This window comes from Myodes glareolus, chromosome 7 (genome assembly GCF_982192425.1).
Source record: "Myodes glareolus chromosome 7, mMyoGla1.1, whole genome shotgun sequence".
NCBI lineage: Eukaryota > Metazoa > Chordata > Mammalia > Rodentia > Cricetidae > Myodes > Myodes glareolus.
In genome coordinates this window covers 24,006,647-24,021,251 of record NC_142032.1, presented here as the reverse complement: position 1 = coordinate 24,021,251, position 14,605 = coordinate 24,006,647, and the positions used below count along the sequence as shown (strand labels likewise).

The 14,605-nt window shown below is 45.2% G+C and overlaps 2 protein-coding genes across 2 annotated transcripts in view; one reads left to right on the top strand and one right to left on the bottom strand.

The window, feature by feature from the left end:
- The window catches only part of LOC125403531 (protein FRA10AC1 homolog), a 70,967-nt gene extending 60,126 nt beyond the window's left edge, over nucleotides 1-10,841 (bottom strand). The window contains exon 1 of the mRNA XM_048438946.3: nucleotides 10,500-10,841. The gene's annotated coding sequence lies outside the window, so the exon portion shown is untranslated. The remainder of the gene's footprint in view (nucleotides 1-10,499) is intronic.
- A 626-nt stretch (nucleotides 10,842-11,467) lies between these two features.
- Lgi1 (leucine rich glioma inactivated 1) overlaps nucleotides 11,468-14,605 on the top strand; it is a 41,792-nt gene continuing 38,654 nt past the window's right edge. Inside the window, exons 1-2 of the mRNA XM_087907937.1 lie at nucleotides 11,468-11,991; nucleotides 12,410-12,481. Of these exons, the coding sequence (XP_087764063.1) occupies nucleotides 11,777-11,991; nucleotides 12,410-12,481 (287 nt within the window). The 5' untranslated portion in view covers nucleotides 11,468-11,776. The remainder of the gene's footprint in view (nucleotides 11,992-12,409; nucleotides 12,482-14,605) is intronic.

Below are 14,605 nucleotides of genomic sequence, written 5' to 3'. Positions count from 1 at the left end.
TCCTGGCTCATTCATTAAAATAACCATTCTTAAAGCTGACTCAGCTTCTGTAAAAGGAGACTGTGCAGTGGTTTCCTGGCTGCCCAGACCTGAATAATCACACAAAAACTGTATCAATTACAACACTATCTGGCTGATGACTCAGGCGTATTCCTAGCTAGCTCCTATATCTTAAATTAACCCAATTCTATTAATCTGTGCATCACCACGAGGCTACGGCTTACTGGAAAAATTCCGGCATCTTTCCCCTTTGGCAACTACATGGCGTCTGCCTGATTCTGCCTTGTTTCTCCCTGCATTCAGTTTGGTTTTTTTCACCTACCTATTCTGCCCTGCCATAGGCCAAAGCAGTTTCTTTATTAACCAATGGTAATAATACATAGTCACAGCATACAGAGGGGATTCACACATCAAACTCCAAAACAGAGGCTGGTGCTATGCCTCTTCACGGCTCTGAGATTTACCCCTGCACTGCAAGGAGAGTCCCAGGAGCACAGGCTGGAGGCTTAGTGGGTTCCATGTTCACTTGATGCTAGTCAGATTCTGAGAAGCAGTGTGTATGTGTGGGGTGGGGCTGGTCTTAATCCAGATCAAGATCATAGACTTTCAGATCTGGTCTCTTCCTAAGACATTTTTTTTCTCTAACCCTCTCCTTCCATGGACCTTCTGACAGCTTCAGGAGGAAGCGTGCATGTTAGGTGAGGAGACATTGGATAACAGGAGGCAGGCTTAGAACAAAAACAACTCACCATGAGCAGAACTCTCTGTTGTGTATTTTTTTTGTCACAGCAATCCTGGTGGCGGACACCTTTAATCCCAGCACTCAGGAGGGGCAGAGGCAGGCGGATCTCTGTGAGTTCGAGGCCAACCTGGCCTACAAAGTGAGTTCCAGGACAGCCAGAGCAGTTACTCAGAGAAACCCTGTCTTAAACAAACAAACAAAAAAAAACCCCAAGCAACAAAAATTAACAATAACCACAACAAGCAAACTTGACCAGATGCCTGCTGTTAAACGGAAAAGTCAAGGTCTGAGTCATAGCCCTCACACTAGACGCATCCCTCAGCTATCCCCAGAGCCCTGGGAGCCAGTAGGTGTCTTCTGAGAGCCTCTGGAGGCAGGAGAGCTCACACAGAAAAGAACTGCCCAAGATTTCATAGACCCCATAGTTAGGAATTCCACAATGAACCCTTTGGAAATTGACCAAAGTCAGAAAAAATATATATGTTCTTGGGCCTACTGTTGCAGCTCCCCTGTATTCCGGTTCCACGTCTGTACAATGAGTACATTAGTGCCTTGTGTCCAAGGTAGGTGAAGCAGCCATCAAGACTACCTATGGGAAGCACTAGGCCTGCAGGAGGCCCCAGGTCTGGCTTTCTCCATCTTCCTGTCTCCATGATTGAGAGCAGCATGGCACTGCTGCCTGTGAGGCCCAGCTAAAGCATGGCCCAGAAACTTCACTGATGTGGGATTCCCTCTCTATTCTGTGAATATGTTTTACTAACATTGGTTAATAAAGAATCTGCTTTGGGCCTATGGCAGGGCAGAATAAAGCCAGGTGGGAAACCCGAACAGAGATAGAGAGAGAGAGTAGACGGAGTCAAAGAGACATCATGTAGCTGCTGAAGGAGACAGAAGATAGAACTTTACCGAGTAAGCCACAACCTTGTGGCGATACATAGAATAATAGAAATGGGTTAATTTAAGATGTGAGAGTTAGTTTATAAGAAGGCTAAGCTAATAGGCCAAGCAGTGTTTTAATTAATATAGCTTCTGTGTGTTTATTTCAGGTCTGGGAGGTAGGGAAACAAATGAGCAGTCTCTGCCTCAACTCACACTTGCCCTGGACCCACAGGACATTAATCCTATGGTCGCAGCCAGTTCTCTCATCCCCTTGCTATTTTCTGGGGTCAAATTCTTTGCTTCTTGGGTCACCATTCATACTGAAACTAAGGGGTAAAATAGAGGCCGCAAGTCATAGCCTTAATAGAACACACTTAGTTCTTCCAGAATGAGAGTATAAAGTGAAACAAAATGAAACAGAAGCCTTCCAAAGGGATAAGACAAAAGACAAAAGCCCAAGACCCAGCAGCACAGGCCAAGTTTCTGAAGCTTTCACAGTCTAGTTGTATGATTTTCCACTTAATTTCACAATCTTAACCAAAGCACAAACATGAAATTTTTAAAAAAGGAAAATTCAAAGAACAGTTAACGCTTTCTCTCGGCTGCTGAGAACCATCTTCGGAGTGACTCAGTCGGGCATCAGGCAGGGCGGAGAGGCATGGCGCTTTCTGTTTCATACTTCAGTGACCCAACCTCATGCTGGGGTAGCTAGCACCTCTGAGGGCCATGACTCTTCCATAACACCACCCCAAATATATTTCAGATATGCTATTTTCACTCTGCCCATGGTTTAGAATTATCCTTGCTTTATTCCCAAACACCCTTCCTTTGTGACATAGATGTCTATAGCCCTTGGGTAAGGTACTCAAGTCTGATAAAATTAAAATATTCATCCATATTTCTGAGAAAATACTAAAAATTAAGATCATAATTTATTGCCTGAGATCAATTGGTCCTGTTTACTTCTTGTTCTCTGTTGTCGTTTTTCTGAACAGTCTTTCCATGTAGCCTAAGCTGAACTAATTAGAAATTGTTATGTAGCTCAGGCTGGCCTCAGATTTATGTTCCTCCTGCTTCCCCTTTCCACAGGTCAGATTATAGACATGGGTCACCTTGTATGGGTTATCGTAATTGTTATTGCATGCAACCTGTATATGTTAAGGGTTTCACTGTGGCATTTTTATATGACCTGCTCTGGTTTTGGTCTGAACTTACGCATTTTGGTTAAAAGAGTGCACATATACTGTGCATTTCCTCTAGACCTTGGCTTTTTTAACACAGCATTTTTTTTTCTAGAGAGAGAAGTCAAAGATATTAGCACTGTAAAGACGGGGACAGTGACGCCTAAGAAAACGACAAGTTTTGGCCAATGTCACATGGCCCCTCCACAGTTCTTATCAGATTGTTTTAGATTTTCTATAAGCATTACTCAGGTTCCCCGAGTTAATGGATAGTTTATCAATCAATGTTCAGAAAACTATACGAAAAGGTTTGCTATGTTTCCAACCATGCAGTTCTATTTTATTCCTTTTTGGCCAGAGATCTAAGAATATTTAGGACAGGACATTATGTATGAAGGAGCCAAAATTTTAGTCCCAGCATTCTCCATCCAACACTCACAAATGGAATTCTCTAGCTAGGTTGATGGCAACACTGTCTTCACTTGTTTCCAGAGATTTCCTAGAAAGGCAGTGGTGCTCTGGATTGAAACTGAAAACACAAGATGGGAATTCTAGAATCCAAACAAATAAGTCCTCACATGTCTCCTTATCCTCTGCTCCCATAAGATTCTGTAGTGCTATCCTTGCTAAAGAATCATTAGTCTGTTTTGAAAGTTCCCTGAGTATCCAGAAATACCCACAAATGAATGGGTTTGAATGTTCACTAGCTTCAGGTCCATAGCCGCCCCCCCAACCCCGAAAGGAAGGAAGGAAGGAAGGAAGGAAGGAAGGAAGGAGGGAGGGAGGGAGGGAGGGAGGGAGGGAGGGAGGGAGGGAGGGAGGAAGGAAGGAAGGAAGGAAGGAAGGAAGGAAGGAAGGAAGGAAGGGCAACTAGACCTAACGTTTTCAGAGATCTAGAACATTCAAGCAACTGCTCATTGTTGTTTTTCAATATTCAAAAACCTGTTCCACCCTGTCCTTGCCTTGGTTGCTGGCACAGGCAATTCATATTGAGAACATTGTTAGACCTTACTCAGCCCACGAGTTTCCTTGAAAAGTCAGAGCATAGTGTTAAGAGTGGTATCCAAATCATACAGTTCACCCGTGGCAGAGGCAGACTGTGGTCCATTGCTTTTCTTCTATATCTCAGAGTCAGTCCTCCCATATGCCAGTATTTTCAAGACCCAATCTTGGCCAGCAACTAGACCAGCATATAGGCCATACACTCACCATCTCATGGAGGTCCTACACTTACACAGCTTTTGTTTGCTCCTGTGTGAATGAAGAGGGACCACTTTTATTCCAGGAAGCCACTGTGATGCAAGGAGTCGAGTCTGTGGAGATGGAGAGATTATCAAGTTCATAGAACCTAAGGTCTGTATGTTTTATTTTAAAGCCAGCTAGACAAGTTGAGCAAGGTGCCTAACCTTGGTGAGCCTCGGTTTCCTGTATTAGAAGCTGGAGCTCAATAACCAAACTGTGTTATAAATGACTAAGTCATTAGAATCAGAAGATTCTAAAGCACATAACCAGTTTGGAACACTATATGGCAATGATATAGGTTGTCATAATCATTATCTCACTATTTCTCATCCCCATGAGAACAACACTCCTTTTCCTTCTCTGAGAAGGAAGTGGATCAGAGAAAAAGCAAGGGTAGATCGATTTTTGCTGGCAGGGGCTAGGAGTAGCTCTCCTCTTGAAGACCTAAGCAAGAACCACCATTTGCTTCCTGTTCAGCCTTGAATAGGAACATGAAAATGTATAAAGTCAAAAATAAAGAAATAAGGTGATAAAATTTAGCAAAATGTGACTTAACGTTTTCTGAGTAAAAGTTTAAACTCACACTTCTAAACCGACTTTCCTTTTCTACAAAACTATTTTACCTTCTTTTCCTGGCTGTTGACCATTCACTTAAAGGGACAGAGAAGTAAGTTGTGTGGCCTGCATCCAAAGATGAATTTTGAAGCAGTCAAATTTGTTGTCTTTCTTCTCACTGGACGGGGGGGCCTTGGGGTATTGGCTGTCCCAGCTTGGACAGAAGCCCTCACTTGACTTTCTCCTTGTCCTTTTCTTGGAGACCATGACTCCTACGGGGGTGATCTTCAAGTCTCCAACTTGTCTCTGGTTCTACATGGCCTGACAAACTTCACATTGAAGAGTGGGCAGAAAACTGTAAGTCAGGGTGTACTCTTTCCTGGACTCCAGTGTTTTGGCATCTGAGTCCAGGCTGACCTGGAGGGAGTGCCTTTCTCTGGCCAGTGCCCAGAGATAGCAGCTGACTTACCAAGGTGGCTGTGCCTTCCACACACACAAATCAATCAGTCCAGACTCCACCCCTTACCAAGCATTGCTCTGTCGGGCTCTCACACTCCAGGCATCATCTGCTGACCACTCCAGTCAAGTCCTAGATACCCAGGAACAGCCTTATTCTGCCTCACCTGTTTCTTCAGAAGAGGTACTTTCTCCTTGCTCTGTTGGACTCTTTACCAACCCTGACACCTCCCTAGGTACTAAGCTATGCCTTCTGTTTTATGTTCCTGCATGATTCTTTAGATTTCCATGGGGGAAATTTTTAAAAAACACCTAAGTTATAGCTGGGTATGGTGCTGCACACCTATTATCTCAGTACTTGGGAGGCAGAAATAAGTAGATCTCCACGAGTTCAAGGCCAGCCTGCTCTACACAGTGAGTTCCAGGACAGTCAGGGCTACACAGAGAAACCCTGTCCCAAAACAACAATAATAACAGATAAATCATAACCTCTATGTGGCAGATGCATCATGGGCTTTAAAAGTTCCTCCTGTAACTTCAAAGATCAACCGAGTATGAGGACCACATTGAGTTTTCACAGTGTAGATGTCTAAGCTTATGAATCTTTATTGTGTCAAGTCTTCAATCTTCTCTTTTAGACACTAGAAATGCAGAAGGTACTTTAACCTAGAAGCTCACCCATTCCACCATCTACTGCCTCTTAGTCTACATCCATGTAATTGCACAATCATTCCATAAAGAGGTTGGATCTTGTCATTGAAAAATAAATAATTTTACACAAGACAGTGAGGAACTTTTGGTAAAGAAGGAGTTAAAATAATAGCTAGCTCAGCTGCATGCTGGGAGTTGTAGTTCCATGGCAATGTCTTAAGGTGCTGGTACTGTACTCCTCCAAAGCAGTACACAGTATATCCCACTCCCCCATGGCTCATCAGAGAGGCAACAAGTACCATGGATATCAGGGTCGGAAATCCCAGGTTAGAGCCCAACACCCGTGTCACTAGCTACAGGGCCCCAGTCAAGTTTCTTCCCTCCTGTACTTCTTTCCTGTGAGTATAGGGTAAACAATGATAGTCCTTTCTGGAAACAATGGGGATGGGAATAACAGCAACACCCAGCGCACGGAATTGTTGTGAGTTCGTAGGTGGACTGTGCATTAGAATGCCAGTTGCCATGTAGTGGGCATTATATAAGCCTCTGGTTTCATTTTTATTGTTTCTCACCTCCCCTCTTGGGCCAAGCTTTATTCTCTTGGACCAGAGGAAACAAAACTCCGCTGATTCTATCATTAGAAGACCAAACTTAGCTGTCCTTGAGAAATGATCCACAGCTGTTTGTCCAGACTGTCTTCTGATCTTTTTTCTGTTAAACGGTGGAGTTGGGTGTGGTGTGACAGAACAGAGAAAAGGTGAACATTAGCTAGCAGACCCTGGCGCCATGGTACATGCTCCTTGGTTTCGCCTGCCTGGTGTGCATTCCTGTGCCTCTAGGGGCAGCACCAAACTTTCCATCAGAACCCCTCCCTCTCCTATCACACACCTCCGTGGGAATGCCAGTCAAGAGGCTTGTTTTTTCATGACAAATGGATGATGGGTACCTGACACTAGCTCGGTCTTCAGACTCCTTTGAGGAGACGCATGAGAATAAGGACTCATCTGAAATGCCACCACGGTCCCTAAGCTCTCACAAGTTTTTCTATCTCAAAACCCTGCTTGACCAACCCTTTCTTGGATTCTAGAGGCATTCTATCACCATGGAAACAGGTTCCTGTATGCTTAGGTTGGCAGAGGTGGCAGCTGAGTCTCTCACTTGCTACCAAAGAGTCCTAAATGGTACTACTCCTAAATCCCCACAGAGATTGGCCTGTCCACTAGCCACCCTTACTACCCCAATTCCTATGTAATTCTGGCAGAAGCCTGCCTTCATCACACACACATCATAGTCTGTTTTAATGCTAATCATGCAAACATAGTATTATTTTGACCTGATCAATGTAGAAAATGAGGCACAGAGGAGATAAGCAATGTGCTCAAAGTCACATAGCTAGTAAGTATTAGAAGCAATACTTCATCAGGTTCAATTTCTGCTTTCCGTCCACAAGTGAAGCTTACTGGGGCATGCTCCTGCTGCTTCACAGACCCTGGGGCGGCCAAAGATCCTTAGCATGTTCTGATATGTTGTTGTTGTTGTTGAGGGAAAGGGGGTATCTCTTTCCCTCGTTCCTTCCCCGCATTCTTTCTCTCCACTTTTAAGCCACTTATAAGAAACAAAATTCATATTAGCATGATGGACTCACACACACTAATTCAGGAGGCAAGTTACCCTTATGAGAGCTATTCACTGCAATTTGTATGCAGAATCATGTACTTTCAAAATCTGCATCAGGTTGATTTCCCAGCTAACTACTGCTTCTGATGCTCAGCTTCAAAACCCCTGGTTCGGTAAGGAAGCTGTTTAAAATAACACTGACTTGCTAGTCCAGCGTTTGCAGAAGGAGGTGGGGCCAGGCCTGATTCTTGAAGGCTCCTAATGATTTGTTTACCCCAGTTAATGTGGGGTTTCCTAGGCCACGCCAGGCTGAGGGGAAAACTGGGGTCCTACCCACAGCACAGGCTGTTCCTTTCTGCTGTGCTTTCGTCAGCTCTTCTAGATCGCCAGCACACTCCCGGGACCCACTTCAGTCATTCTGAGGATGGCCGGGGAACGCCGCACCCGTGCTCCCAAACCTTTTGTGGCGTCCTTCTCTTTGGCTCTGGCTTTCAGCTGGGTTGGTTTGCCAATTCCTCCCATGGCTGTGGGGCTTGGGCCACCAAGGCTGACCTAGCTGCTCCCAGAGAAAAGAATCCGGTGACTGGTGACACCTCAGCCTTGGCCCAGATAAAGACGCTATTTGCCTCGTGTCTCCATAGCCGCCTGGCACCTCCACGCAGTGCAGTGGTTTCAGGGGCTCACATCCACTACTGTGGTGCCTCTGACTAGAGGAAACCCCTTGGTACAAGTATCTCAGCACAGAGCCCTCTCACCTTCAGCCCACACATGTTCAAGAGCATGGGTTAGGAAGAAGACCCCCCCCACCCAACCACTTCTCTGTACCCTTCTCTTTCTCAAGTTTCTCTTTCTCCTGTCTAGGTCAACTCTAGGTGTGGTAGCTCTCACCAGACTGGTGGGTTCCTTTTAGTTCCTTTTGGTTAGACTTCCACAGGTTCCTTCCTGTGATTAGACTCTTAATGCCACCATTAAGAGTCATCAACCTGCCATCTGAGAGAAGTGTCAGCTTCCTAGAGTGACTATCGTCATCAACTGGCCTCAGATTTATATGAAAACCTTGCTTTCTAAGTACTGAGAGTCACATGATCAGAAGTTACGTTTCGTTTCGATGATGATGAATCCTACTTATGTATCAGATCAACACCACGCATTTAGATATGTGATCTCACTCAGTTCTCTCAGTAACTCTCTGTGCTATGTACCCTGACTGTCCCCATCAAGTAGGTCCGTGGTCACACTGCTGTTGTGTTGCAGTGGCAGCCTTAGATTCTCCTCAGTTGCTGCTCTGCAGCTCAGACTGTTTCACCTGGGCCTTTCACCTCCCCGGGCCACCTGCCAGCTCTGCTTTCACCTCTTGGAGACCTCCCTCCCAAAGGCCACCACGGTGCACAGGTGGGCTACCAGTCTTCTCTAGCACCGCATTTCCACGTGGCCATCTGCTCTGCACTCTCCGGGAGCTTCCCAGGAGGGTAGGATGGGAGGCATCACCAGCGGTGTGGTCTCTTGTCTGACCTCAAGTCTCTACAGATTTGCTAAGCCCTTCCTCAGATTCATTTCTGGAGCCTATTCCCAGAAAGGCTGTCAGCATCCTGCATAGCATGGTTTAAACTGTGCCTGATCTTGGTGGGCGTTTTAATTGAATAAGGAATTCAAGTCTGGGCTTTAAATGCCATCCAAAAAGAAAAAGTTACTGTCTTTTCAAAACATCCATTGTAAATGGTACTTAGTGCGCCCCCCAACCCCCACCCTATGTTTCTTTCTCTGCTTGAACTGGCAAACTGAGCTGAGCAGCTGCAAGTGAATGGTAGGGATATAGTTTCTTGCTTTCATTCATCATCCTCCTAGCTTTTTGCCATAACCAAACAAGAAAGACTGTGTGGCTGTCCAGCAGCCCCAAGCCAAAGGCTTTTCGGTCTTGATAATCAGTTTTATTTGAGAGCGAATGTGAGGGAGCAGATATCCTGTTTGGCTACCTTGATTGTTTGACCCAAATATTTGTCGTTTGCTTTGCCCCATGCAGGGTAGTGGCTCTGTCAATAGGTGTCTATATGGCGGCTCAGTACCTCAGTGTCCCCATCCAGATCCAAGGGATTGAATCCAAGATCCCTGAATGTCTTTGAGGGCGTTGTTTTGGAGTTACCACACTTATTAGAAATTAGGGACTCAAGAGGGCAGCTGTCTGAATAAAATGAGTCTGCACAAAATTTCACAGTGTAATCACATTATAGAGAGAGATCCCATCATGCACTTGCAGAAGAATTCAATTAAAAAAATAAATTCGACCTGTGGCCAACGTTTAAGTGACAATTACTGCTTAATTGAGGCTCGCCCGCGGGCCCGGGTTTCTAAGAACAGTCTCTTGCGTCCTTTCCCGCGCAGTCTACAGTGAAACAGTACTACAGTCCATTTTAAAGCCAGGGCTTCTCTGAGATGGTCTTTTGGAAACATGCACCAGGAAAAAAATTACTGCTTAAACCCACATAAGCATCGTCCAGCTGTTCAGAGCAGCCCAGGCTTTGCCCACACGGGTCCCTCCTCCCTCCTGTCATTCATTGTTTGACCAATGCAGTCCCCTCTGTGCTAACACTGTTTGGAGTGTTTTCCATGGAGCTTTCCATCCTATGGGATCATCATCACCATCATCACCACCATCACCCGGCAATCCAACAAGACAGTGAGCAGGACGGCCACGCTCTTCTCACAAAGCCAATGAGTTAAAGGAACAATTGAGCCCGGGGTGGTGGCACCTACCTGCAAGCCCACATCTCGGGAGGTGGAGACAGAATGAAAGTTCAAGATCAGCACAGGCTACAAACAAAAGAAGTCACTGGAGTTAGCCTAGGGTCAAGATGGGAGAGAACGGCAATACATGGACCTCTGGTAAGGGTGGAGTTTGTTTCATAATGGTACAGGTACACGAACAATCCTTTTCATATGTTCGGTTTAAGAAGCCAGAAAAGAGCCAGGCAGTGGTGGCACACACCTTTAATCCTAGCACTTAGGAGGCAGAGGCAGGTGGATCTCTATGAGTTCGAGGCCAACCTGGTGGTCTACAAGAGCTAGTTTCAGGACAGGCTTCAAAGCTACAGAGAAACCCTGTCTCAAAAATAACTTAAAACAAAACAAACAAACAAACAAAAAAGAAGCCAGAAGAGGAAGAGCCATGCCTTACATACCAGAGTGGGTGGCCACCTTGAGGGATGGCTGTCATCAGAGTGGTGAAGACCTTCTCTTCCGCTGTCCTAAGGATCTTCTCACCCTTTTGGATTGGACAACCCCACATCAAGGCCAGGTCATCCTAATTTTGTCATTAAGCCAATTTCCTCTTCCAAGGGAGTGTCCTCTTTCCTGAGATGTATGCTGGGAAGAGCCTGTGGTTTTGTTTGATTCTTAGCCATGACAAGCCCATCTACCCTAGCATCCCCATTTCACAGACGTGCTAGCTCTGCTATCTGTGACATCAGCTAGCTTCCAAATGACCTGAGCTCTCAGAGCCTGCTTTCCTGCTTACTCCTGCATTCCCCACACTTTACCACAGTCGGCTGGGTGAGCCAGGCCCCTTTTCAAAGCCCCAGGAAGCTGGAGTTGGCTGCCTCCTGCTGGCAGGGAGTTCGTCCCAGCCTTTTGGAACAAACTCTGCCTAAAGGACAGAGCAAGCAGGGAGGAGAATGGATTATACACAGAGATGGTTTACAATTCTGTCACCTCCCTCACCATGCAAGGAGAAGCAGGCTGTGTATGGTGGTGGGGGATTATGAAAAAAAATAATAATTCATCCTAGTTGATGAGTGTCAGGAAAGTATGCACTCACATGCATTCCTCTGCAAGTGACAGTCTCCATGTGTTCGGGTTGATCTTTCAACAGTGGCATCAGCCAGGTGGACTCTGCGAGGAACGGTTTTAGCTGCAGACGGAGTTTCATTTAACTCCCTTTCCCCAGCCAAGACTGGCCCCCAAGCTAGGTTTTCTTACGAGGTTGTTTGCTACGTGAAAAGCAAATTCCCAGAGGTTCCCCAGATTGCCCACATCCTATGCTGGGATGACTGCTCCACCGCCCGCCCACCCACCCACTAATAAGACATAATGCTGTCCTATTTTTGGTAACAATTAAAGGGCCTCCCGGTGAAAGCAGAAAGCTGTTTATTTTCTGTTACATCACTTCATTTGCCTTCGAAGACTGGTCTGTGCTGACTGTTTTCTGTGATGCGAGCCGGCTCTCTTCCTCCAGCAGTTGGCTCACTCCCATCTCGCAGCACCTCACAGGTCTCTTCCCCCGAGCAGTGCTCTGCCTGAGCGAGGAACAGCTCACGAATCAGCTGGAGGTCCCTGTTTTGAAAAAGCAGATACAGAGGCAGAGAAGGGTGGACTCCCGTGTGACCTGTTCCTAGAGCGAGACAATCCGCAGCAGAATTCCAGAAGCCCTGTTCATGTGTGGGGAGATTTTCTCGACTGCATGGAATCAGAAAGAAGCAGAAGGATGGGAAATGCCTGCATCCCCCTGAAAAGAATTGCTTATTTCCTATGCCTCTTTTCTGTGGTGTTGCTGACTGAGGGGAAGAAACCAGCGAAGCCAAAATGCCCTGCCGTGTGTACTTGTACCAAAGATAACGCTCTATGTGAGAATGCCAGGTCCATTCCGCGCACCGTTCCTCCTGACGTTATCTCCCTGTAAGGCCCGTAAGCATTTTGATATCTAATTTACAATTGAAAAAAATTCCAGCTGGCGGATTTGGGGGTTTGTATGTATTCTGAGAGGGGGGCATGGAGCGAGCGAGCGAGAGATTCCTCTTGCATGCTTGGCCATTTGACAGCACTAAGATTTTGCTGTCTTTAAAATTTGTGATTTCCATAAGCTGCTACCAAGCACGCTTAGCTAGCCCCCACCCTAAACATCATTCTGAGGTACCTGGAGCAGCTGATCTCTCTCTTGCTTCATCTGGGAAGGAAGAGAATCCTACTTTATAAAATACTGTGGAAACAGCAACTGTTGTGATCAATCGGATTAACATAAGGTCTGTTCTCTCTGTGTGTGTCTCTTTGTGTGTGTGTCTGTTTGTTTGTGTGTGTGTGTTCTGTTTTCTTTCAGATCCTTTGTGAGATCTGGCTTTACTGAAATCTCAGAAGGGAGTTTTTTATTCACACCATCGCTGCAGCTCTTGTGAGAAATATTTATATCACGACTCTTTTTAATATGGCATATAGTTGGATTAGCCTTCTCGTTAAATAAGCTTAATATTATTTCTGTTGAATGTGGTGATGCTTCTGAAAAGGGGGAGACTATCAGTGAGGTGGGAGGTAGATGGGGCTGTTTGTAACTTCACACCCACAATGCAGGTTGATTCTCGCACAGGTTAAATTCTCTAACCTGTAACACTGTCTTCTTTAATGGCTGTTTATGAAGTTGTTGGGATGTCGCCACAAGATTACCAATTTTCATGCAATTGCTTTCATTTTTAACTTGGGAACTTTGGTCATTTTGCGCTGGAGTTCTTGGATTTGTCAATGCAGAGCCCATAACATATGCACTCAAGATGTTGTTTCCTGGGGATCTGGGGCAGCCTGCTCCTCTGTATGATTTACCATGTGGGGAGAACGAGAAGGGGGAAAAACACCATTGGTTCCTTCTAGGTAATTCCTTAAAATACTAATTCTCCAGAGACTGCTTTCTAATCTCATCTAATTTATCACCAGTCCCCTCACAGTGAGGGAAAGATGATCTTAATACAGCAGTACTCCATGCTCTGTGTTTTGAGTTGGCCACAAGGGAACCACATATTCCGTCCATGCCTGAAAATATTCAAAAATAGCCTTGGACTAGGAAATCAGATCTCTTCACAGGCGTAATGAAATATGTATAATTTGTTCTGATGTGTAATGTTTGGCAATTGGACTCTAGTTCTTAATAGGGTATCACATGAGGGTCAAGGGGTCTTCCATGCCGCAGAATCAATTTTGGGTTGGCAGATAGACACTTCCAAGGTAGAGTCAGTTGTCAATACACTGAATTTGAGGTACCTTAACTGTGCAAACTTTGATTTATTTGCTTTCTAGATTTGTATTTGTTTCCCTGCTTAGCCATTTCGTTGAGCTTATTTAGACGTAGGCAAACAGTGTACATTTGAAATCCGAGAATCCTGGGTTCAAATTTCATGCCACTAATCTCAGCCCACCATTCTTTGGAACTTTTATGTAGTCTTGTGCAGACTGACTGTCCCCTTCCCTCAGCTTCCTTAGCTACAAAATGGAAGTTATAGGACATATTTTGTAGTGCTGTAATTGGCGAGAAATTTAAGTATATAAAACTTTTTTTTTTATTTTTAAGAAAGGGTCTCACATAATTCATGCCGACTTTGACTGGCTGGCTGTCAGCTTCTGCTCTTCCTCCCTCTACCTCTGCACTGCCAGGGATCTAAGGTGGGAACCACCACACGCAGCTTTAGATGTGGTAAAGTCGTGCATGTTTTATAAGTGCTACAGCTTTAAATTTTTTGCATCAAGATAAAATGTTAAAAGTTCCTTAATATCTCGTGTGGTCTGCAGGAAATCCCAACACTGGCCTGACTGTTCCATTACCTTTACAAACTTATCGGGTGTTTTGACATTATATAACAAGGTTCATTAATGTCCTTGCCCTGGCTAGTGCCTTTGAGCGATTGCCAGTTAAGTTCAGAATTCCTATGGGTTTCTCTGTTTGATTAAAGGAAGTGTTAACATGTCAAAGAAAATAATTTTAGGAGGGTTTTTTTTTTCTTTTTAAGACACAGAGGGGCAATGTCTATAAGTCTGTGCTGGTCCTGAGAAAGTGATCAGCTCTACTTATGCTGTTTATTGGTCATGTAAATAAATATTTGTTTGTTTGTTTTTAATGTGCTAAGGCACCTGCCTCTTCCTGGGATAGTTCAATAGATCAGCCTTTAAATTTCCAGCATTCTCAGTACCCCAGTGTCTGTCACTCTGACACTAGGTAGACACTAGCTGGACACTGATCCCCCAGTGTCTGTCACTCTGACACTAGGTAGACACTAGCTGGACATTGAGCGCCCGGACTACAGTCTACTTTGTTTTCACTGGGTGGACCCAGTCACACTGAGCACAGACTCTGGGCAGTGTCATGGAAATAGTTACCGGCTGCTGCGGGGTAATGTGATTTCACCTATTTAGAATCACAGAGGGAAGCCAGGGGACTGGTTTTAAATAGCCCACACCGAGTGTGCACCATGCTCCTCCGTCCCATGCTCTGAGTTCCTATGGAACATTCCAGCCTTTCTTTCTAAAAGCAGTT